The sequence below is a fragment of the Theobroma umbraticum genome, unplaced genomic scaffold, assembly GCF_002168275.2.
Source record: "Theobroma umbraticum cultivar Fairchild unplaced genomic scaffold, ASM216827v3 scaffold_56.0, whole genome shotgun sequence".
NCBI lineage: Eukaryota > Viridiplantae > Streptophyta > Magnoliopsida > Malvales > Malvaceae > Theobroma > Theobroma umbraticum.
The window spans coordinates 6,168,056-6,191,503 of NW_018397256.1; the positions used below are offsets into that span (position 1 = coordinate 6,168,056).

The 23,448-nt window shown below is 36.5% G+C and overlaps 3 protein-coding genes across 3 annotated transcripts in view; 1 reads left to right on the forward strand and 2 right to left on the reverse strand.

Annotated features, from left to right (window-relative positions):
- LOC110410495 (uncharacterized) overlaps positions 1-9,911 on the reverse strand; it is a 10,894-nt gene extending 983 nt beyond the window's left edge. The window contains 10 exon segments of the mRNA XM_021420220.2: positions 469-525; positions 528-556; positions 648-754; positions 1,690-1,745; positions 2,211-2,319; positions 2,418-3,073; positions 3,643-4,001; positions 4,096-4,196; positions 4,314-4,700; positions 9,798-9,911. Coding sequence (XP_021275895.2) covers positions 469-525; positions 528-556; positions 648-754; positions 1,690-1,745; positions 2,211-2,319; positions 2,418-3,073; positions 3,643-4,001; positions 4,096-4,196; positions 4,314-4,460 — 1,621 coding nt within the window. The 5' untranslated portion in view covers positions 4,461-4,700; positions 9,798-9,911.
- LOC110410494 (Tetratricopeptide repeat (TPR)-like superfamily protein) lies at positions 4,709-9,121 on the forward strand. The gene is made up of 2 exons (XM_021420219.1): positions 4,709-7,948; positions 8,517-9,121. Exon 1 carries the CDS (start codon positions 5,099-5,101, stop codon positions 7,844-7,846), a length of 2,748 nt encoding a protein of 915 aa, XP_021275894.1. The 5' UTR covers positions 4,709-5,098; the 3' UTR covers positions 7,847-7,948; positions 8,517-9,121.
- LOC110410497 (DNA-directed RNA polymerase 3, chloroplastic-like) lies at positions 9,328-23,298 on the reverse strand. Its single transcript, XM_021420223.2, is given in 20 exon segments — positions 9,328-10,070; positions 10,341-10,444; positions 11,337-11,451; positions 11,546-11,593; positions 12,123-12,212; positions 12,307-12,381; positions 12,809-12,961; positions 13,095-13,179; positions 15,704-15,774; positions 16,542-16,592; positions 17,764-18,180; positions 18,335-18,466; positions 19,156-19,269; positions 19,658-19,775; positions 20,092-20,150; positions 20,545-20,614; positions 20,945-21,078; positions 21,189-21,324; positions 21,326-21,386; positions 22,401-23,298. Coding segments are annotated over 20 exon segments (2,946 nt in total). The 5' UTR covers positions 23,203-23,298; the 3' UTR covers positions 9,328-9,959.
- Positions 23,299-23,448: the final 150 nt, after the last annotated feature.

A 23,448-nucleotide genomic window follows, 5' to 3' on the forward strand; every position in this document is an offset into this window, starting at 1 on the left:
AATGATAAGTGCGATATATCCTCTAACTCTATAAGCTGGATTCCATTCCCTCCTCACCCAAAACTATAAACTGATAAAAAAAAATAAAGTGCAGACACACACACAACACAAGGGTAATCTCATCTATGTGGACATTTTCCAAACTAGATCCATTTTTCTTTGAAGATTTCTCTTTTCTTATAAGTGAGATCCCCCAATCATCTTCAAGCAGAGTTGTCATGTGAGAATTGTACTGCACAATAACACAAACCAATGCATGGCCAGTATAGGTCCATGGAGGACAGGAACAAGTCCTAATCTTGTTCCAAATTCAGTGCATTGTTATTCATAATACAATAACAAGCTTTTCATGTTTCTAGTGCTGCAAAAATGTACCCAAAACTAGTCAAATTTAGAATGGCTATGAGTATTACATTAATCTCCCCAATCCCAACCATCAAAGAAGTACAGCTAAAATTTCTTACTAACCCATATGATCCTGGAAAAAAAATTTGTCCCATTCAATGCCAATGCCTTGTCCACTGACTCCTTGTTGGCAAAGGTAATGTATGCAGACCTGATAAGCCAAAGTCATCGTTAATCATGTTGCAAAATACATAATAAAGGGTGGATTAAGTACAACACAGTAACTGAGGTGAGAGTCATACCATTTCTGTTTGACAGTTGATGTGTCAGTCAACTTAATAACTCTGATAATGGCTCCACATCTGGCAAAGTGAGATCTCAAAGCATCTTGAGTTGCTGCAACATGAACCTAAAGTGTGTTTTAACTACAAGGAGTTATTGCCGTAAATGATTCCCAAATTTGACAGTACCAAGTTACAATTAGTTCGGACATAGGACTTAAGAGACAAAAAGTCGGTACTGTTGCAGGTGAATCTACAGTGTCAATTGGACTCTGGTTAATAGAACAACCTTCGTGATTGACTACTTATATCTTCTGAAGTAACTGGCAGATATAAAAGAAATAAAAATTATAGGAATGCATTTTTTTTGACACAAGTTTACCAATAGATTTCTTCTAATACTCCCATTTCAAGGATAACAGATGATGATAAAGATATAGCACTAAAAATAAAGACATGATAAAATAACCCAATATATACAATCTCTCTTAGATCAAGTGGTGAGTTGTTTTACGTTATACTGCAGCTCAACGCTAATCACTCCTAGGAATTGACAGCACTGAAAAGTTTTTAACAAAAACAATAAAATAAAGAAAGTAATTGACATTCTAATATAGAATTTGACAGTATGAAGCCCTCTAAGGTGGTATGATCATAATGGAAGAATCAATAGCCCAACCTTTCCAATTTCTTCATTAATGATTAAAGAACAATACAAACCAAATGTATGATTAAAGTTGCAAAAACTATTATTTACAAACCAAATCATTCCAAAAATTGATAAATAACAGAAAGAACACAGAAGATATACTTCTATAATTGTTTCTTTTTTGCGGCAAAGCAGGGAAATTTTTAAATGATCAAATCTGTAAACAATAAGAAATCCTTGAGAACAATGCCCACATTCATGACAAAAGAAGCAACAATACACTATCGTGCTTTGCTATGCACAAATATCACACAAGTGAAGAAAAAAACAAAAAGGAATTTGCAAGCGGCAACCAAACAAAATAATATTCCAAGGTAAAAGAGATATGACTCAAAAATGATCCATCAAACTCACATTTGTCACAGATACAGTCCTTGACTCAACTCCTTCCTTGAGCAGATCAACTGAACCTGAAGTAGCCAAAGAAAACATTATTCCAATTTTAAAAAAATCTTCTGCATACAAAAATCACATAAAAAACACAAAAAAATTTTCATAGTTGATTAAATTCCTTCCTGTACATCTGCTAGACGGAATCATCTCCACAGTACACTAGAGCCGAATGTTCTTTGATTACAGCCTCTTAAATAAATATATTATTCAGCATTCAATGAAACAACAAATTTGAAGTTGCGCTGTCAAGCTCAAAACCAAGAACTAAACAAATGTTTTCAAATATTTATGAGTATCTTGACGTCAATTATTTCCATTTCCACACATCAGAAAACAACATAGCCCAGCCACAGTCCACAAACGACTTGATTTCAAATTAAAAGACAGGGCAGTAAAGAAATATAGACAGTTTGAAGAAATTATTTATGCAAAGATCATTAGACTCATTCATTAAGAAAGCACCTCATATAAAATGATCTTACCAAAGCTAGAGGATAAGGCATGCTTTCCATCCTTGTTTACTGGATTTGATTTTAGCTTGGAAATTTCTGTTTCAAGTTGGTGTAATCTTAACTTCATATCTACCAATTGCTGTGTAAGAAATCAAAAGCTTAAGCATGTTAAGTAAACAAACTCTATTTGAACTTCAAGAAAGCATCTGATGGTTTTGCAAGCACTTATTTCCTTACAGCTTGGACAGGCCCAGTTCCTCCAGTGGTGGCTGGACAAGCACTATGTGAAATCAGTGTCTGAGTAGACTCCAGAGCCTCCATGCTTAACGTCTCTTGAGATATTTTTTCTGGTCTGGAGCTTACTGATGCATCAAAAACAGATGTGCAGCACTTATTGTAACTTTTTGACTTTTCTGATTTACATGAAGCACCACTCTCTTTCAGCATATAAGTGTAATTTTCAGCCTGTCTTCTATATTTTCTAGATTTTTCTTCTTCATGATACAGAGAATTTGAAATGCTACCAGAAATAGGAATAAAATCATTTAATTGCCACTTTCGATCATGATTGCTTCGATAAGTTTTCACATTACAGTTTCCTGACACATTTTCATTGATTTTGCTGTCCTGAACAGTAGGTATCAATGTACTTTGACCAAGCCTTGGCGAATTCTGTTCTAACATTTGCTTCTTGATATTATCACCTTCATTTGCTTTAACCTTCTTAACCTTGACAGAAGTGTCATTTTCACTCCGCTTTCCCAATCTGTCCCAAACATTACCACGTGTGGTTCCCTTAATTCCCTTCTGAACAAATATGGCACCAGCTGCCTTGGAAAAGAGCCTCCTTCTACCAACATTTGTCTCCTGACAATGCTTGGAAGGAGGGCTTCCTGCATAAAATTCCCATTAACATTGCTTGATTCAGATGCCAGCTTTCAGGTTACTTTTATTCAGATGAACTCCAACATTTAATTGTGCACACATGTATAATTTTCTACACCAAATTCTGTAAAATATTCAGTTATCTGATAGAAGAGTATAAATTAGGGAGAGCCATTCCAGATTATTAATGCGTATCAGAGAAGTATTAGTATAAAAAATTAATGCAGAACAATAACCGGCAAAACACATACTTGACATCAAATAAATGCACTACATGCATGAGTGATTAAATCTCACCGCATTTAAATACACATGCACACACAGCCATACACACACACGCCAACACACACCAAAGAGACAGTAGTGAGGCCCAAGCAGACATCCTTTGACGTTACAATTAGCAGAAGTTTAAGGGTTAGTATTCCTGGAAAGCATGTTGCTCTTTGGTCCTTGAGAAGGTTAAGAAGACAAACCATTATACTTTCAGTCAGATACGTGTTTCAAAAGCATTTGAGTTTCAGTTATTAGACACTAATAATAGGTACCAAATAACTACAAATGATCGGGAAAGGCTTACTCTCATGAACCTTCTCGTATTGCATAAGTTGTTCATCAGCAACCAGGATTTCAGCAGAGGGCTTCGTTTTAAATGAATAGCCAGCTAAGGACCCGTCTCGATTATTCTCAAATTCTCCGAAGTTTTTGTTAAATTTATAAGAATGCGTTGAAGCATCCTTATTAGTTTCCTCAGCCAACGTGTTAGAAAAGACCGAAAACTGGCAATGACTCTTAGGGGCTTCTGACCCACATTTTTGTGACTGGTTCTTGCCAGAAGCATCAGCCTCAGTGGAACTTGCACCAGTGATGTTCTCCAAATCTGACAAGCTCATATTCGCATTTAAATCATTGGAAGTTTCTGATAGAATGTCCCATAGCCTATACAAAAGAAAACATTTGCAGTTGTAAAAAAAAAGGAAGAAGAAAACAACAAAGTAGTCCGTTGATGAAGAAACATCATAGGGTTGGTTACCACGATACAAACTCAGTGACACTATCACCAAGAAACGCCTCCAACGCAGATTTTACTTCAGACTGGCACTTGCCATTAGAAACAAGCACGACAACATACTCCTGAACAACAAAGGTACCAAAACAAACATAAGAAAGGATTGGTGTTTTTTCATTTACCCGAACCGAAAGAATCATGAAAGAAAACAAAAGAAACGAAAGGGAGTAAAATATAGTTACAGTGAGGACGCGCAAGCTATCAGGGTTGTAATTGAAGTCTCCAAGCAAATGAAGAAGCTTTTCTGAAACTGCAGCTTTAACATTCAAGTCCCACGCCATTACCAATGCTGTTCGCTTCTTTAATTGCTTAGGGTTTTCTTCGCTCATTGCTCTCTTCTTTCAGAGTTTCTGGAGAAACAGAGGGAAGAGGAAAAGATAGAGAGGGTAGGACTACATAGGACCGTGTCGACTGTCGAGTCGAGTGACGTTGGAGGGAGGGCGAGGGAAAGCTGGCCCCTGTTCGTTTCGTTACGAACCCTCTCTCTCCTCCACGTGATACCTTTACATTTTGGCGTTTTCCCAAAGTTAACCCCTTCCAAAAGAAAAAGGATCTTGCGTACCAGGAGTCTACATGTATATTAAGCATGTAAGGTAAAATGTGAAAAGAAACAAAAACAGCAAGCAAATTACCAGAAAGGGGGCAAAAATCTGAAAAAATAAAATTGAACATCCTGAGATTAATACTAGAATTTAAAGAATATTAAAAATAGCTGAAAAGGAAATATAGAGGGAGAAACATAAAAACTAAACATGAAAATCCAGAAACAGTTATTTTCCTCCACTGCTTCAACCTCCTTTATCCCAACGACCCATCATCAAGGTATGCACAAAAGCTCTCTCACTTTTTCCTCCTCTTTCAAACAAGTGCAACTACACTTTGTACTGAATCTTCTTAGTTCTTTCATCCACAAAATGATGCATAAGACTTTCTTCTTCTGAGTCAAAATTTGATAACAGTAGCAGCTATGGCATCTTTGAAATTGTCCGTTTCTCTGGACACTGTTGATTCAAAGAAACTCAATTTCTATGTAAACCCATTTCATGTGCCTGATCATTGCTCCATTTTTTCATTCACTAGTTGTATACATGTTAGAAGAGCTGCTTCTATTCTCACTTCTCTGACTAGGCTTAAGCATATCAAAGTCTCACGCTTTGAAACTGAATTCCCCAACATTCCTGAACCAAGCCCAGTCGACAAAGATATCCATTTTTCTTCTAAAATTGATTTAGTGAATGAAAACCCAAAATTTGTTGAGGGCAAAAAAGGTCAAAACTCCAAGAAAGGGATTAGAAAAAATGTGGGTTTCAAGTTTGGTTTCAGAAGGAATAGAAATGAAATAGAAAGAGAGGATCTTTTTGTTTATAATAATAGTGGCTTGGATGTTGATTACTCTGCTATTAAGCCTGACTTGAACTTGGAGCATTGTAATTCTATATTGAAAAGACTTGAGAGGTATAATGATAGTAATGCTTTGAGATTTTTTGAGTGGATGAGGAGCAATGGAAAATTAAAGGGAAATGTGACTGCTTATAGGTTGGTTCTTCGAGTGTTGGGTAGGAGAGAAGATTGGGATGCGGCGGAAATGATGGTAAGGCAAGCAAATGGTGATTCAGGTTGTAAACTTAATTTTCAGGTTTTCAATACGATTATATATGCGTGTGCTAAAAAGGGGCTTGTGGAATTGGGGGCAAAGTGGTTTAGGATGATGCTGGAACACGGGTTTCGGCCAAATGTTGCCACTTTTGGCATGCTTATGGGACTTTACCAGAAGGGTTGGAATGTTAGGGAGGCAGAGTTTACATTCTCACAGATGAGGAATTCTCGCATTGTTTGTCAATCTGCATACTCTGCAATGATCACGATATATACACGCTTGAGTTTGTATGACAAGGCGGAAGAGATTATTGGCTTTATGAGAAAAGATAAAGTGATATTGAATCTCGAAAATTGGTTGGTGATGCTTAATACCTATAGTCAACGGGGCAAGTTAGAGGAGGCTGAGCAGGTATTGGTCTCGATGCAAGAAGCAGGCTTCTCTCCAAATATTGTTGCATATAATACACTGATCACAGGGTATGGGAAATCATCTAATATGGATGCTGCTCAACTTGTATTCCTGAGCATCCAGCAAGTTGGATTAGAACCTGATGAAACAACTTACCGTTCAATGATTGAGGGCTGGGGACGAGCTGACAACTATAAGGAAGTTAAATGGTATTACGAGGAGCTCAAACAGCTGGGATTCAAGCCTAACTCATCCAACTTGTACACGCTAATAACTTTGCAAGCAAAACACGGGGATGAAGAGGGTGCCGCTAGAACACTTGATGATATGCTCAAGATGAGGTGTCAACATTCTTCAATCCTTGGTACTGTTTTGCAAGCATATGAGAGGGCTGGGAGGATTGATAAAGTACCTCTCATCTTAATTGGGCCTTTCTATGAACATGTCTTAAACGATCAGACGTCTTGTTCCATTCTGGTCATGGCTTATGTGAAAAATGGATTAGTGGATTATGCAATTAAAGTGTTGGGGAGCAAAAAATGGAAGGATCCAGTTTTTGAGGATAACCTGTATCATGTATTAATTTGCTCTTGCAAGGAGTTGGGCGATCTTGATAATGCTGTTAAGATATTTTCTCAAATGCCTAATGCTGAAATCAAGCCAAACTTGCATATAATGTGTACAATGATTGACATTTATAGTGTCATGGGTCACTTCACTGAAGCAGAAACACTCTATTTGAAGTTGAAATCCTCAGGAGTTGCCTTGGACATGATTGGCTTTAGCATAGTTGTAAGAATGTATGTTAACGCTGGATCTTTAAAAGATGCTTGCAGTGTTCTACAAATCATGGATAAGCAGAAAGAAATTGTCCCAGACATTTATCTGTTCCGTGACATGCTCAGAATCTATCAAAAATGCAACATGAAGGATAAATTAGCAGAACTTTACTATAAAATTCTGAAGAGAGTCACTTGGGATCAGGAAATGTATAACTGTGTCATTAACTGTTGTGCACGTGCCCTGCCAGTTGATGAGCTTTCCAAGATCTTTGATCGGATGATTCTGCATGGTTTTGCCCCTAATACTATCACCTTCAATGTCATGCTTGATGTTTATGGTAAAGCCAAACTTTTCAAGAAGGTCAAGAAAGTATTCTGGATGGCAAAAACTCGAGGGTTGGTGGATGTAATCTCTTACAATACTGTCATAGCTGCCTATGGTCAAAATAAGGACTTAAAGAATATGTCATCAACTGTTCGAGAAATGCAATTCAATGGTTTTTCTGTTTCCCTTGAAGCCTACAATTGTATGTTGGACACATATGGAAAAGACGGCCAAATGGAGAAATTTAGAAGTGTCTTGCAGAGGATGAAGGAATCGAATTGTGCTTTGGACCGCTATACATACAACATTATGATCAATATTTATGGAGAACAGAGATGGATTGATGAAGTTGCTGCTGTGCTGACCGAACTGAAAGAGTGTGGACTAGGACCTGATCTCTGCAGTTACAACACATTGATAAAGGCATATGGAATTGCTGGAATGGTTGAAGATGCTGTGGATTTGATTAAGGAAATGCGAGAAAATGGGATAGAGCCTGATAGCATAACTTACAACAATTTAATCACTGCATTACAAAAGAATGATAAGTTCTTAGAGGCTGTTAAGTGGTCATTGTGGATGAAGCAGATGGGAATATGAACTGCAGAAGGTGGACCTACATAATCTTTTTGCTCCTGTGTTTTCACATCCAAACTTGTCTTGGAATTCTACTTAGACATTTCCCAAGTATTTGCTTCTAAGGTGATCAGTTTTCTACCCTTTATTTATTTCCTCTGCGTATGCATGCATGAAGATTCTGTCAGTGACTTCTTTCATCTATGGACTTCTGATGATTCCTATATCTTTGAATATAAGAAATCAAGTTTGTCTTTGTTGCTCAAGCTACTTCTTTAAGTTTTGTGAAGTTAAATGCTTTTGACAGAAATTTCAGAACGGTAGATTTTATGAATAGTTGATACTTTATTCTCTACACAACTTCATTGTTTCTTATTTCTTTTCCCCAAAGTGTAACGGCTTTTATACCGGTTACGGCCATTACTTTCTTTGGATCTTCTTGTTCCTCTTTAAGAGCATGATTATATTTTGGTTTCTTCTCTGGCCTTGGGTGCACATCCCCGTCTAAAATTGACATTTGAGTTAATTTTCAGCCTCATTTGGGCATCCATGTTGAAGACTCACGTTCAATGATTTTCTTTTTTTGGTTAAAATTCTGGCTGAAATCTAGAGTGTATGACATTGATCTTGCTATCTCTGCTTTTTCTGCCTTCTCCATTTGCTCAGCTGAAATATTGTTGTGCTGCTCTTTCAGTTCTGTGGAAGCTTGAAGCGAAACCAGCTATTCTGGAAACTGGTAAGCAGATGCCATTGGACGCTTGGAGGATCCTTGCAGATGCCACTACCATTGAATGGAGTGTGAAGAAGTGCAAAGCTGTGTAATTGAAGCCAGTTTGTGGAAGTGAAAATGTCAAATAAACTCAAATGAGGGAGCAAGCAAAGTCAAGCCGACAAGAAGACGATACAGGTGAGTTTGTCCTTGATTCTACTGCACCAAGAATATTAGCCTCGGGCACGGTAGTTAGTGTTCATGGACAAGGCATTCTACTCCGTGAAACAAACTGGGGTATCATCATCCAATTATGGTTGGATTTGTTGTTTCAGAATATTGGTTTCTCGATCATTTTTGCAGCCTTACTTCTGGTTCATAAAATATTAGTACTATTAGATACAGGGAAGCATACCGCATCATACCTCTTTTTCTCTTTATTACATGTAATATTTGTTTGTATTAGCTGAATAAAAGTCTGATAATATCTGATTTCATGTATCAATCTCGTTTCCTAAGTTTCAATTGTTTTGCGTATTTGCTTGGTTCATTAAATATATATCCTCAAAATTTAAGTAAAATCTTGAAAGTTCTTTGTGGTTACACAAAGGAAAAGTTTTTAAAATATATAATATTTGAATTATCTTATTTTTCTAAATCCACTCACAATTTTTCATCACCAACCCAAATATACCCTTCCAATAACTAGAGGGCTAAGACTAAATATTGTCAAAACCAGGAAAACAATTGAACTTCTAGTTGGCACTAAAGGCTGAACATGAAACTCAGTGTCAAGTTGGGTCAGGAAGGTAAATGAAACTTGGATTAAAGAACTTGAAGAAACTTACATATCCGATGTTGAAGAGAGTGCAAATGAGCTAAAGGAATTTTCTTCTATTACATTATGCTGGCTTTAAGGTGCATAGGTTGATATTCAGCAGGTGCATGTGACTACCCGTCTCCCTGCTACATTATCTTTTCTTCCTTTGATACAACAAATAGACATGAAAGAATAGAAACAGCTACTTGTTTACATCACTCAAAAAAGACATCTGTCGTAATCTTGGATGATCAGCTCCCGCAGCATTTAAAAAATTGCTGCAAGTATTTGGCATCCACAATGTCTCTTGGCTCCCAGGAAGTTTCAACCCATGCTCTAGAATTCATTAACACTTCCATATAAGGAGTAACCATTTCCTCTGAGTAACAGTATGTCTAAGCCAGAGTTAAGGACAATTCTAATCATACACAGTCTAGATAGCTTACCCGAAAGCCGGGAGCAGTCAGATCTTCATATCCCAAATTTCAGTTGAGTCCCGCAGGGATTTACTCCTCTCCGAAACTTCTTGATGCTCTAGGACAAAAGAATGTAGCACAAGCTAGCACTGTTTCTGCACATAATATACAAATGTTGTTCCACTTCGAGAATCAGTTGAAAAAGTAAGGAGACTTGAGAACCTCTCGCAAGTCAAAGTTGCCTCTCTCTGGGAGGGGAGGAAAAACCAATGAAGGATATGATGTCTGGAAGCTTTCAAACAACTGGGGAGAATCAAAGTAAAATTAATATGGTCAAAGAAAATGAATGAAACGAAAATTTAAGAATACATTGAAAAGTTGGTAAATGTAATAGTCAATTTTTAAATTAAAACAAAATAAAAGCAACACCACAATTGACTGGTTAATATTAGAATGAAGAAGGTTTTTGACTTTCATATACGGGTAGGTGAACTAAAGAAACATTTACAAACCAATAAAATACAGTCTATCGGCTCCCTCTAAGAATAGAAAGACAGGGATCACAACACTTACATTTTCAAGAACTGGCATGCTATAAAGCTCAACAAATTTTTCTCTGAGTATCTGGTTCATCTTCTCCACATCGCATGCATGTGTCCAGAAGGAGTCATGGACCCCTGCAAAAGATTTATTTTATAAGGACATGAACATTTACATTTCAGAAAAACATTTTTTTTATGGTCTTCCCCAATATCTAGCAAAAGTGTAAATACTAATTATAGCAAGTTCACTCTTACATATATGTTAATAACACACTAGATAACCTACAAATTGTTTTCAAGCTCATTTTTGCAACAAAAGCTTTTCTGTTGAAGAGTTTGATTACAGACATTAAAACCTCACAAGAAAGTATCAAAGCCTATGTAAATAATGTGGTGGAAGTTGATCTTAAATCAAGGGGGTTTAGATGGTTATAATAGCTTTTACTGTGAGAAATTCTGATAAAATAAAGGAGAACACATTCTCGAACTATGACAAACTAGTGGTGACACAGCAGAATGTCACCTTCATCTTGAGAGAATGAGGCCAGGAAAACATCTAAAGAATCTACCAAAATCATGGTTTATCCTCCAAAGATTTTCACTTCTAAGCTTAGCAAGTAATCAACATGCTTCCAAAATTCTTAATAGACACATGAAAAAGCATGCAGCCAATTGTAATATGCAGTTGAAGCAATCTAAGCTGTATGTCAATGCTAAATGTGACAAAGCTTTAATAAGTTTTTAGGTATTTATGTTTCCTTTGTTCCACTTGTTTGAAAATAAAAAGAAAATTCTATTAAGAGAAAACGTAGACACCATAAAGTAATGAATATGCCCAACATATGCAAAAGATTATAAGATGTATAACAGTTTAATACATTTCTTTTGAATATGCATTCACTTAAAGTATTTCGACCTATTCTAATAATACGCAAAGGCTCTATAGAAGGTTAATTTTGCTTGTTCTCATGCAAAAATAATCTTATATTGGTCTAAGCTCTGCCTACTAAAGGTTAGCAAGACAGACCTGCAAAATGTAGACCAGCATCCCTGCATGCAACAGCAGTCATCATCATGTGAGAACCATCAAGTGAGTGCACAAAGTTCGGAGGGAATGCAGTTCTCTGTTTTCTAACTTCTACCTGGAATTGACAAAATATGAGTGTTTCTACTTGTTTTAAAACAAACCAAAGCAGAAATAAGAATTCAAAAGAAGGGCTAAAATAATGAACTTACCGAGTTGCCCTCCCGCTGCAAGGCTAATACCTGGAGAGATGTTCTTATCTGAAAAGCAGCAGTGAGTTTGTTACTCTAATGTCAATTAATTATCTAAACAGAAACACTTAGAAGTACAGCTCTGGAATACTATAAAGGGCATCCTTGTTCAACTGTAAAAATCTTTAATTTTTAATTTTTTTTAAGTTTACACAATTAATAATATTCTAAAATTATGTTATAAAACGTTCTTTCAACCTTGCACATAACAGTTTGATTGTTGACCTTGTGTTTCAATCCTTCTGTAAATGTCTGCTCCAATTCTGATAAACCTAGAAACTGTCTTGAATATAAAGGCTGCATTTCAATTGATTTCTCATTAAAATCTTATACTCTAACCATTTCTGCTTTCTGCCCCTAATGATCAATGCCACCAAAAATGATTAATGATCAGTAGTTATTTAGTAATTAAGAAAGTGTTGAGTAACCATAAATCCTAACCGCCATCCTGATATCCTACGGGAATTTAATAAAAGTGCTAATTAGGATATCATATTGCTCATTTGAAATCCAGTACACTGCAACTGTTAACACTTACAAGATGTCGTTCACTTTTATAGTAGGGTTGCACAACAGGGAGTCCAAGAGGTGTTGTCCACTGCACCGGTTGATTCTCCGAAGCGATAACCTACAAGGATTTCACAGTCCAGTAAATGATTGTACCAGAACTCAATGCTCCATAATTACCATAAGGCAGTTTCTGTGCATTGATTCTTGTATACCTTCGCACAGTCACCAAGCCAGCCCATTATGTTTCGTGCTGCTTGAAATAGTTCTCCTAGGGCTGCCAATGTCACCTGTCAAAAAATTTATAACTGTGGTATCAAATTCAGATGTTGAGTATAGTTGTTTAATTTCAACAGAATATTAATATTAGAAAAAATTGTTTTTATTTACCCTTTTCCTAGGACACCGGCAAACAAAAACACCGAGACACACACACATACACCACATGCATACATAAATAGAACATTTCTTTCATCCTCCAAATGCTGATGAAACAGTTCTAGGAACACTCACGTCACTCTAACAACAACAATTTTCAAAGAATATGATACCAATGTCAAGAGAAGAAAGAGTATTTGAGATCAATTGAAGAGAGAGAGAGAGAGAGAGAGATCTGAAGTGCACACAAGCCAGTAGCATGTGTTTATAGAGATCATCAGTGTGCACATGCATTCATTCACACATGCATAAATACATAATGTTAAATGGATTGCTTACTTTAGCAGTATAGCAAGCTGCAGCAAACAGCACTCTATCATCGGTTATATGACCCTTCTCCTCTAACCGTCGTTTTATTTGCTCACGTGCCCCAACAAAAGTGACACCATATACTGAGGTCATTACTGTTTGTTTTACTAATTTCCGATCCACCTAACAGTTTCCAACATTTTAAGCTGTTAGTGTAAGAAAAGAAAATCCTAATTCAAAATCAATTATAAAAAATTTCAAGGCTAACTCTTCAAGGAAATCTAGAAAGTTTGGTTTCAAAAGAACCAAGTCCAACCTGACCAATTAAAAGCTTTGCCAATAAAGCATTGGGATTTGTTGCAGGATCCTTGTCACTGTCCCTCTTCATTATAGTGTGAACCCTGCCAGCCCCCAAAAATATTAATTAAATAGTGATAAGGAATAAAGAAAATTTTTAATCCTCATTTTATAGTATTATATTTAAGAAATAGAAGAAAATTGCCAGAAATTAAAGTAGCAAAAGAGATAAGAGACTAACATAACACCCAAAGATTAGGCAACAAGAAAATGATGTTGAAAAGTGTTCTCCTATGATGCACAGATATGGACACAAGCTACGTGCAAAACACTTGTATGAGCACAATCACATAGAGAGTTTTAAAACAGTAGGAGTGCTGTATCTGTTTCCATCCCTCCCAGAAGGAATTTGATCCATATGCCAAATTCATATGCAGGATAAATTGTTTTTGTGATTGGGTTATATATATTGAAATCAAAATAGTAGTAAAACATTGTAAGAGTAAAATCAATTATAAAAATCAGTCCAATACATCCAGCTTAAATATATTCTTTGACCAAAAAAATGCCCAGACCCAGCCCAATTAGAAAGCTGAAATCAGATACTATGGTCTTCTTATCCTCTTCATTTGATGCTGCTGCACACTTCCAGTAAATAACTACTCTTTGCTACAGCCATCTCTTGAGCAACAAACCTTCTTTCCTTCAGTCAAACACTTTCCCTCTCTTAATCTTTTCCTTTGCCTTTCTTTTCATCTTGACAGAACTAATAAGACTGGCCATCCACCATCCATTTTACCCATTGGAAATCTGCAACAAGTCACTCAAGGAGGAGCCAAACGATGAAAACACAACCTTGTCCTTTTCCATCTGGTGTCCTCTCAATGTACTACCATACCTGACTTTTCGCCCTTTTTTTCTTTTTTACTTTTTGGTTGTATCCCACCGAGTCCAATACATCCCCCTTATCGAGGGCTTGTACATATATAAAACAAACACAGAGGGTTATCGTGTATCCGAGCTTCATAGGTGCCCTCAAGACACATAGGCCACTTTCAAGCAAGGATGATATGATAACTCAAGGTTATATCACATGCTGGTCCTGTTGAGAATAGACCTAGAAAACCAAGTCCTCTTCGTAATATTTTTGTGCTTAATAGAGATGATCAGTCTCTTCTTATTGTTTTCAAATTTAAAAAGATGATCCAATTTTACAACAAATTTTCAGTCACATTGCTTGATTAATTTACTAAAATAAAAAGCTTCATTTATCATGTTAATTTAGTAGTCAAGTTTTGTAGCCGCCTAATGCAAAATTCTCCTAGCACGCTGAGCAGGTTGTAAGAGTTGACAAACATCGAACCAGCCGTCAATTATCATTGAACCTAATTAGAGTAGAATCAATCAGAATGAGTTCATTTTGTGACCATTTGAGTGTTCTTTAGATCTTCTGATTGTTTATTTTTCTCTTTCTTATCCTTAATTTTCGGACATTAAAAGAATTCAATTGATTCTCTAGCAATAATACTACGTAGCACTTGCAACTCACTTCACCCTTTCATCTTACACCTTTGCAATCCCATCTCTTTCCACTATCAAACGCTCAATCATCTGCTACAAGCTGCCAAAACATTTTCATATCCCTCAGAGCAGTCCTCAAGTACTTGATCTTTCTAACCTTAGGCAACCCACCACCAAGTTCCTCCTTCTGTATCCTTTAAACATTTGAAACCATCCCTAAACTCTTCCACATTGCTGCAGTTCAGAAACTCTTCCAACTAGTATCTTATCTATTCTTCAACTTTTTAAGTCAAGCATTTTCATATAGGACCAGTTATGTATCACACACCATATGTCACAAACTTCATAGCCTAGTGCACAGAGCAAGTGATCAAAGGCAGCTTCTGTAACCGGCTCTATAAGCTCTATATCACGGAAGTATCCACAAAGCCTGCAAGTTTGACAGGCCATTTATTGAGTTTATTCTAAGATTTATCACTATACTCCTTCTAGAAGTTCCTTTTATCTACACCTCATCCTGCAATTACGAAATTATATCAACAGCTCCTTTGATTTTGATCTACCAAACCAAATATATCTAATCGATAATCAAATTCCTGAATTGTCTGATTCATGTTGCTTTAGTTTTTAAATGTCTATTTATATGGAAAAAGATTTCTTCTGTGTAAATGCTTCTACCAAGTGTAATGTTTCAGTTCAAGCAGCACTACCAATATCCAGCAGTCTTTCTCCCAATGACTAAGGCTCCGTTAATTGTTGCTTTTTTTTTTTTTAATTTTGTTACCAAAGTAAAAGGCAAAAAGTGCACTTTGAATCCCTAAGCCAAAATTTTTTTTGAAAGAATTAAACATTAAAAGTTTGACTTTTACTTCAATGTGCCAGTGGAATGTTTATGTTTTGGTTCCTATTTACTCCTTTCCTCATCCTTAAGTAACAGCTAAATCGTTCAAACAATATGACCAGGAAAAAAATTCTGACTGAATCAAGAAAAGGTGTGTGATGCAGCAAGCTTTTTATGCCCATTACAAGTTTTCTAGCTAATAACTAAACGGAATTCTTCAGTTCCGATGCCTTACTTGCACGTTTGAGAAATGAAATTCAATATACCTTACAGCAATTTCAGAATAAACATCAGCTGGTTTCTCCCCAGCAACCAAGTTAACTGCTGCAGCTTCCAACTACAAAAACAGATAAAAGATGTGAGACCACAGATGCACTTTTGAACTGCCAATGCATAAAAAGTAGTTAATGATAAGCTGATAAGTAGTGGGTAATAATTTGTGATTGAGAGAAGTTAGACCAACCCAACATTTTATATTTATAATACAAGCAAAGATGTAAGATTCAACCTCACATTCACATTACAAATCATTCATGAGAAAGAGAAGGGAGTTTTAAGACCAAAAAATAAGATTCAGGTCATTCAAGATATTAACTTTCAATTTGTTCATTTCAACATAATCCTCATTCCAAATGAAAACCAATCCCCTGGTTTCTTGTTGGTTGCGAGGGGAAACCAGTTAACAAAATATAAAAGCATCCAACCATACTATCTTAAATAAAAGAAAATCTGATTACATGCATAAATACAGCAGCTACTGAGACAGTGCAAGGCTTATAATATTGTAGCAGAAGTTACAAAAAATGAGCTAATGAGGCTAGCAAGTAAAGTTTCTCAATACTTGGGGTGATTTTAATAACACCATTCCCCTAACTCACTTCTCTGTAATGCCAACAGAGAACTTTAAGCGGAAAAAGGGGAAACATTTAGAGAATATAAGGCCTAGATGCAAGGTAAGTTTTTTTTATGTCAGGAACAGGAGTTTAGATTTCTTGAACTATATTAAGGAAAAAAAAATACAAAAGTGTAACTCTAGCATGAGAATATGAATTGTAAATCATTCAGAAGGGGGAAAAATTGCTTATCTACAAACAGCAAACATACACTATCTCTTCCCAAGGCTGCATAGTGCTGTAAGCCATTGCAGGAACCATCCTGTATTCAAATTTTAAAGGACAAAAGGGAAAAGGAAGGAGAGGAAGAGGGAGTCAGTTAGGTTGAAAAAGACAAAAGAAGAAACAAGAAACAATAAAGCTAATTAAACAATTAAGAGCAGACAAATTTCAGATCTCTTTGTGTAAAGACTGATTGAAAAGGCATAAACCTCAGATGTCCGTAAGCAGAACTGATAAAAAATGCCATGTAGAGAGGAAGAAAAGAAGCAAAACATGGCAGGTGCTTTGCGACCACTCTATCAAAAAAGCAATTATCCCAAGATGTGGCAGCACTAAAAGGTCACTACAAGCAATGAACATATAATCACATTCATTTTAGAGATGAGACAGATGTGCAGCAGATAACCAAACCATACAACGGTGCTTTATTTGCTCTCTTAGAATATTGACAATGATAAAAATCTATTCAGATGAGTAGTCCAAAATATCTTATTATTTAAGATGGTGATCCCAATTTTATTACATATAACAAGTTTACAAAGACAAAGGATCTTTTGACATGTACACTATGATTATTGGGACCTTTCCAGTAGAACTGATGTTTCCTCAATCCATAAGATGCCAGTAGTGGAGAAACTGTTACAAGCAGAATATGACTTTGCAAAAGAATTTTCTACTGCCACAAGTTAATCCTAAAGATATCAAACAACAGTACATTGCAATTGCTAGTTTCCCCTCTACTCATCAACATTTATGTTCTAAAGATAAGAAGTATGACACTGAAATCTTTATTGACTCATCCCAGCTTAATGACAGAGGCATATGTTAAAACCACAAAGGCCAGAAACCTAGCAACAGTAGTTCCAGCAGCAGGTGTCACTCAGTTAAGGCTGAGCCCACCAACAATGAGGACCTTGCACATCCAATAACTACTAAAGACCAGAAGTATGATGCCTGTTCTACCACAAAAAAGGAAGTTTAAAGAACTAGATATAGGAATGTCCATTGCTATGTCTGAATACTGTTCATATTGGCTGATCATGGCGACAGAGAGAAGTAAATAATTAATTCAATTGCATTTCCCAGTACAAAATTTAATTAAGTGCAAAAATGAAATTCAACAAGCAACATAGAGAAACTGACTCATGGTAAGTTTCACCCTGCCTAAACTGAAACAGTTCTTTATCTGCTTCAGCTCCTACTAAATTTACCTGATGAATTGGCAGGTAGGAGAGCACACTATGTGGGGATGAGCTCCTTAAGGCTTCTGACAAATTAATACAAGCAGCTAAACACTGACAAGGATCCTCAGCTGTTAACCACCACCGGTTACCATTAATAGGGTTTTCTGCTGAATCAAATACATCATCTAAATGATTATCCACAAATGCTAGACGCCCATCATGTGAAAGCTTTTCAACACCTCCAGAAAACAGGTTTGCTAAATGTATTTTCAGCCAATGTAAGCCCAATCTCCCTAGTGGTCGTCCTGCAGCAAATTCAAGAACTCCTCGACAGAGATCAGAACTTAGATGATTCAAATGTGGATGCATGGGGTACGCACGGCCTCGAAAATCAAGATTGTGAGGATAATAAAAGCCTTCCTCTATCTCCATTTTCCGAGCCACCTGTCCCAAGACAAGCTTCCTTAGCATACATACTCACAAAATGCAACATAAACCAGAGGGGAAACATATAAGTACTCATGTACAGACAGGCAAATGCACCAAAAATGAAAACCATCAAGCAGTGTGTCACATGGGACAAAAATAGTGATCTTACAGAAAGCTTAAGTTCAGTGTCACATCGTTGAGAATGTCTCTCTCGGTTAATCTTGTTTGCCTTTCGCATGCTCCATTTCCACTCTTGGCTTTCTGTTGAATCCTCTGAAGAAGGTTTCTCTGGTATAGGAATCTAAAAAACACATTGGAGGGAGAATTCAGACAAATGAAATGAGTTTATAGTAGTTATCCCATCTCAAATTAAGTAGCTACATATGATTTGACATGAAGTTTAAGAAAAAAGCTTTGACTGTAAGAACTTTTATATAAAATTTTGAATATGTTTTATGCCAAAAAAATAAAAATAATCATGAAAATTCAATGTGAAATATAGAAAAGTAAGATGATTAGTTTCCTGAAAAAGGGGAGAGGACATAGTTTTGGAAAGCCTGAAAGGTAAAGAACATTTAATTTAAGAGGGAGGCAGTTTGAAGATGCTCATGCATGCTAGACTAATTTTGAACTGAGATCTAAGTTAAATTTCACCAAAAAGACGACTTGTGGGACTTGACCAGCTGTCAGATTGGTTTGGTGGAATTGATCTTGGCATGATTTTAATATAAAGAAACATGCAGAAACATATTCCAAGTGACATTTTCATTCAAAGGAGGCTTCTTAATCATCATAAAATATGTTAATTATTAGCACTAGTTTTCATAGGACTTCAGCAAAGTCAGAACCATTAAAATGTAGACGCTGTTAACAGCAAGTATCAACACCCTAGGTAGAGAATCCTTCAAGTAATCGTTAAATAACAGAATAACAAAAATAACCAAAACAATAATGAAATTTTTTAAAAGTAAAAGTTCATGATGTGCTCACATCATTACGATCAACCAAGCCTGCAATGTTGCCACCACTAGCCCAAATACTCTCGACCACAGCAAGTACCTTTTTATTCACCCTCCATTTGGTGCTTCCAAGTGTATCCAGGGCCTGCAGATAAGCCATTTCAGTAAGTCAAGTAGCATGAGCAATTAGGCCAAGAGTACTGACAACAACTGCTAGTTCATGGCAAGCTTTCAATTACTCAAAACAAATAACTTGTAGATAAATTCTCACACTTCCAATTAGCTGCATTTAAGTATATAATTATTGAAATTGATTAGATATAGATCCTCAACTCAAATCTGTTAAGCAATTAATGCAAAAGATATATATATATATATTCAAATTTGCCCTTTGTGTAACAGAGGTATTTTAGGATAATCTTAAATAATTAAGGGGAATATTAGGGAACACAATAAGCGTCTTGGCATTACCCTACGGGCACAAGAAAGAAAAAGCAAAAAAAGAAGACAACAAGAGGCACCAAGGTTTTTACCTCGAATACTTTCTGCATCTTTTTCACATGCACACCCTTAAGTGCATCTTGTTGTTTCCTGGATCCATGAGTTCGCATGACATAAGAAGGCAAGAACAAGTAGCCACCCTTGTCGTACCTGGAAGGAGCTTTGTCAATACCAAAGTCTAACTTACAGTTCCTACTCTGAGTGGCTAAGTGCAGACTGTATTCTACCTTCAGCTTAATGTCTAATAACTGATTTATCTTTTTGTTTGTTTATTTGGCTTCAGACAGGGAAAGTGAGAAAAGTGATGCAGAAATTGTAAAAACATTAACTCTTCTTCATTTTACAGAAAATATATTGACTTTTTTCTTTTGCAGAAAAACATTTTGACTCTTGCAGCTACGACTAACAAAATTCCTCTAAAGCAAATGCAACTATCAATCTTTCACCAATTTTCTCTATAACATACCCTTTCCATTTTTTTGGAGGCACCAACATTGGCACATAAGGAATCAACATATGCTTGGCCTGCATGGAAACAACAGAAATAAGGCATAATTGAGTTACAGGAATCCAAGAGAGTCAAACAGACATATAATTAGCCAATACCCATATTGCTGACCAGAATGCCCGCCGAGCTTAGTGTTATTTATCAGCAAATATCATTAGAGTACAAGCAAACAATGAGGACCAAATAAAATAAAAAATATATTAAAAGAGTATGAAGCCTTTAATTGTCTCTTATTTAAATAGATCTTTGCATTGAGTTGTATGAAGCATGTCTTTTGCATACAGGTAGACCTAAAACATCAAACATTGGAAGGACTGGACAGTTCATATTTAAAACTATAACCTGACAAGAAAATTAACTTTTAGGTTTCCAGAATAGAAAGGAATAATGAAAAGATATGTCTTAACTTACAGATCTATCAAGCCCAGAAAGTATTAGGGGATCACATTCAATAACCCCATATCTCTTCATCATTTTTTTCCTACAACAACCAAAAATGATTCAGAATAATAATTTTAAGTGGAAAACAAAAGAGAATAACATAAACATCAACCCCCACAAGTATGCCATACATAGTTACACACTCTGTATGTAAAGTCCAAAATCTGAACAGTTTGAATGCACCACTATATGAATGCAAAGCAAGAGGTCTACTAGAGGGACTTGGAAATCATATCTGACATATGCAGGCAATTTCATACCCAAGAAATAGCCTAGTGGCTAGGAAGATGGTCTAGCAGACTATTATTCAGTGGCATGGGGCCCATTCTGCAAAGATAAATTGCTGACTAAGAGAAAAATGAAGTCTCACCCAGGGTCCTTCGAGATAGTTTTAAATTTATGCCTAAAAGCAGGTTGAACATCGGGAGGACTATCTCCTGACTGGTCAATTGGAGGTTGTACATAAGCTGTTTCAGTTAATAGTTCTAGAAGACGACTTCCAAGCTGCAGGATCACATTTAGCCGAGAAAGGTTTTCAATATCCAGAAAGAGGGGAAAAACCTTTTAAAATCAACCAGTCATTAACAAAAGAAGGCATGACAAAGACTGCAAACCTTAGCTTGGGCATCTCTACCCCAAGGTTTAATTTCTTCATTTTTTACCAGCTTCTGCACCTCAATGAGTCTTCTCCTCCTAATCAAACTATTAACACGTTTTTTAAGTATCTCCTTCTCCTTGCTCAAACTTGAACCTCATCTATAGTCTTCTTCTCTGATAGTTCTTAGTTTTCTCCAAGAAGTTGTGATTCTAACCTGAGACAAAGAAGCATTTACAAAGTTTCATCCTCATTAATACAACAATGTTAAAAAAAAATAATGCCAACCTGAGAAGCCCAACACCCTGAAATGATCATCCCTGAGAAACCAAATAGTGCAGGTACTAATAATGAAATTGTAAGAGAGAACAAAATGAAGTGCATATACTAATAAGGTAAAATTGAAACAATATGTTTTTGCGAACTAGTATCCTCTAACATTACTGCTAGCTAGCCCTTGCCAAAAGATACCTCAACTTTCCTTCAGTGTATTACATGTTAATGTGAGCCACAAACCTCTACTTGTGACTCGGTAATCAACTGTGTGGGTATTTTTGTGTTACGTAGAAAATTAATTTCACCAATATTTGTAATGGAATATCCAATGCATCCAGTAACACCGACCACCCCCCCCCCCCCCACACTACACACCAAAGATGCAAATGAGTATATAGTACAATACAGACGTGATAAATTTCCCCCTAGTTAGACAGACATGATCATGTGAGTATCTCAGTTCTGAAAAATGGGCATACTTCAATTTTTTATAAAACAAATTTACTCAATTATTCAATCAACCCTACAAATATTTCCACTAAGAGGTTCTAGTTCATGAAGTACTATACATCCCCATACAAATATTTCCATCTAAGAGGTTCTAGTCCATGAAGAAGCATACAACCCCATATGCTTTTGAATGTTTTGTGCATTACCTAGTAAACCATATGCTCACAAAATTCGCTTCCAGTAACTCAAACAACAGACCAATTTTAAAACCAAGGGAAATGACATAAGGGAGCTTACTTAAGTTTTATCTTTTTGAAATAACACACCTGCACGAATTTTAACATAAGATTCAAACAAACCAAGCTCGGCCTAGCAATTGTGACTCTTTCTTCAGACGTTGAAATCTAGAGTTTGAAACCCTTCTCAACTTTCTCAAATGCATCAAAAATAATATCATAATATTAGAAAAAACATAATTAAAAAAAAAAGAAAAAAATAGCTAAACTTGGTAAGCCAACCTCCTGTTCAATAGCCACCCCAATGTGCACAGCAGCCTGCACAACCTGCACAAACCCATCTTCCTGAGCTCCCATAACCAACCCCATCATCTTATGCATAACAATAACCGCCATTTTATCCGCCGGCAACAGCTCAATATGTGGCGCATAAGCCGCTCTCAGCTTCTTACTTTTTCCCTTCTGAGCCTTCTGTTCCCTTGCAATTGCCTCCCTCAACGGCTCAAACCATCCCAAAAACAACCCTTTCACATAAGGCAAATTAGGAGCCAGTTTCTTCTCACACATTTCCCTCTCCAGTTCCCTGTATTCTTCCACCATCTTCTCCCAAGCTTCAGTCTCTTCCTTCACTTGTCTCCTTCTTAGCAAATTATACTTCCTTTTCTCAATCTCTTTGTGCTCTATTTTGACTGTCTGGTTGGTCATTCTGTAAAGACCCTTTAAGAATAAAGCTGATATCCAAGGTGGGTCTTGAATAAAGAGCCTTGGGGTCGATTCTGGAGAAAGTATTTGGTGGCTTTGGGCTTCAGGTAAGAGGAAATTTGATGGGTTTTCCATGTTTTCGACGAAGTTGTCGTGGAGGGAGTCGTGCAAAGGGCAGATACAGGGTGCGTTTGGAGGGGAATTGAGATTGAGAGGGAAAGGAAAAGAGACGAGAGAAGGACGAAGGGTGGGTCTGGGAAGGAAAAGAAGTGGTTTTTTGTGGGGTTTTTGGGGTAAGGGAGGTTTCGGCCGTTTTGGGTACTGGATTTGAGGTGTTTGAGTTAGAGAGAGTGAGGCTGTGGAAGCCATTTTTGGGGCGGGGGAGATAAGGGGCTGAAGAATGAAGAAAGGAAACCTCCCTTAAACCTCTCACGTACTCGCATTTTGAAGGATATTTTTCTATCGTCAATATCAAAGACAAAAGTTAAATGAAAAATTACTTTTATTTTTCATTGTCGTCTGGGTGAAGGAGCAAGGATAAAAAGATTGGGATTGGGACTTGATCACTTCGCAGCAGCTCTATTGAAATAAAGTACACACTACTGTCATTTTGTG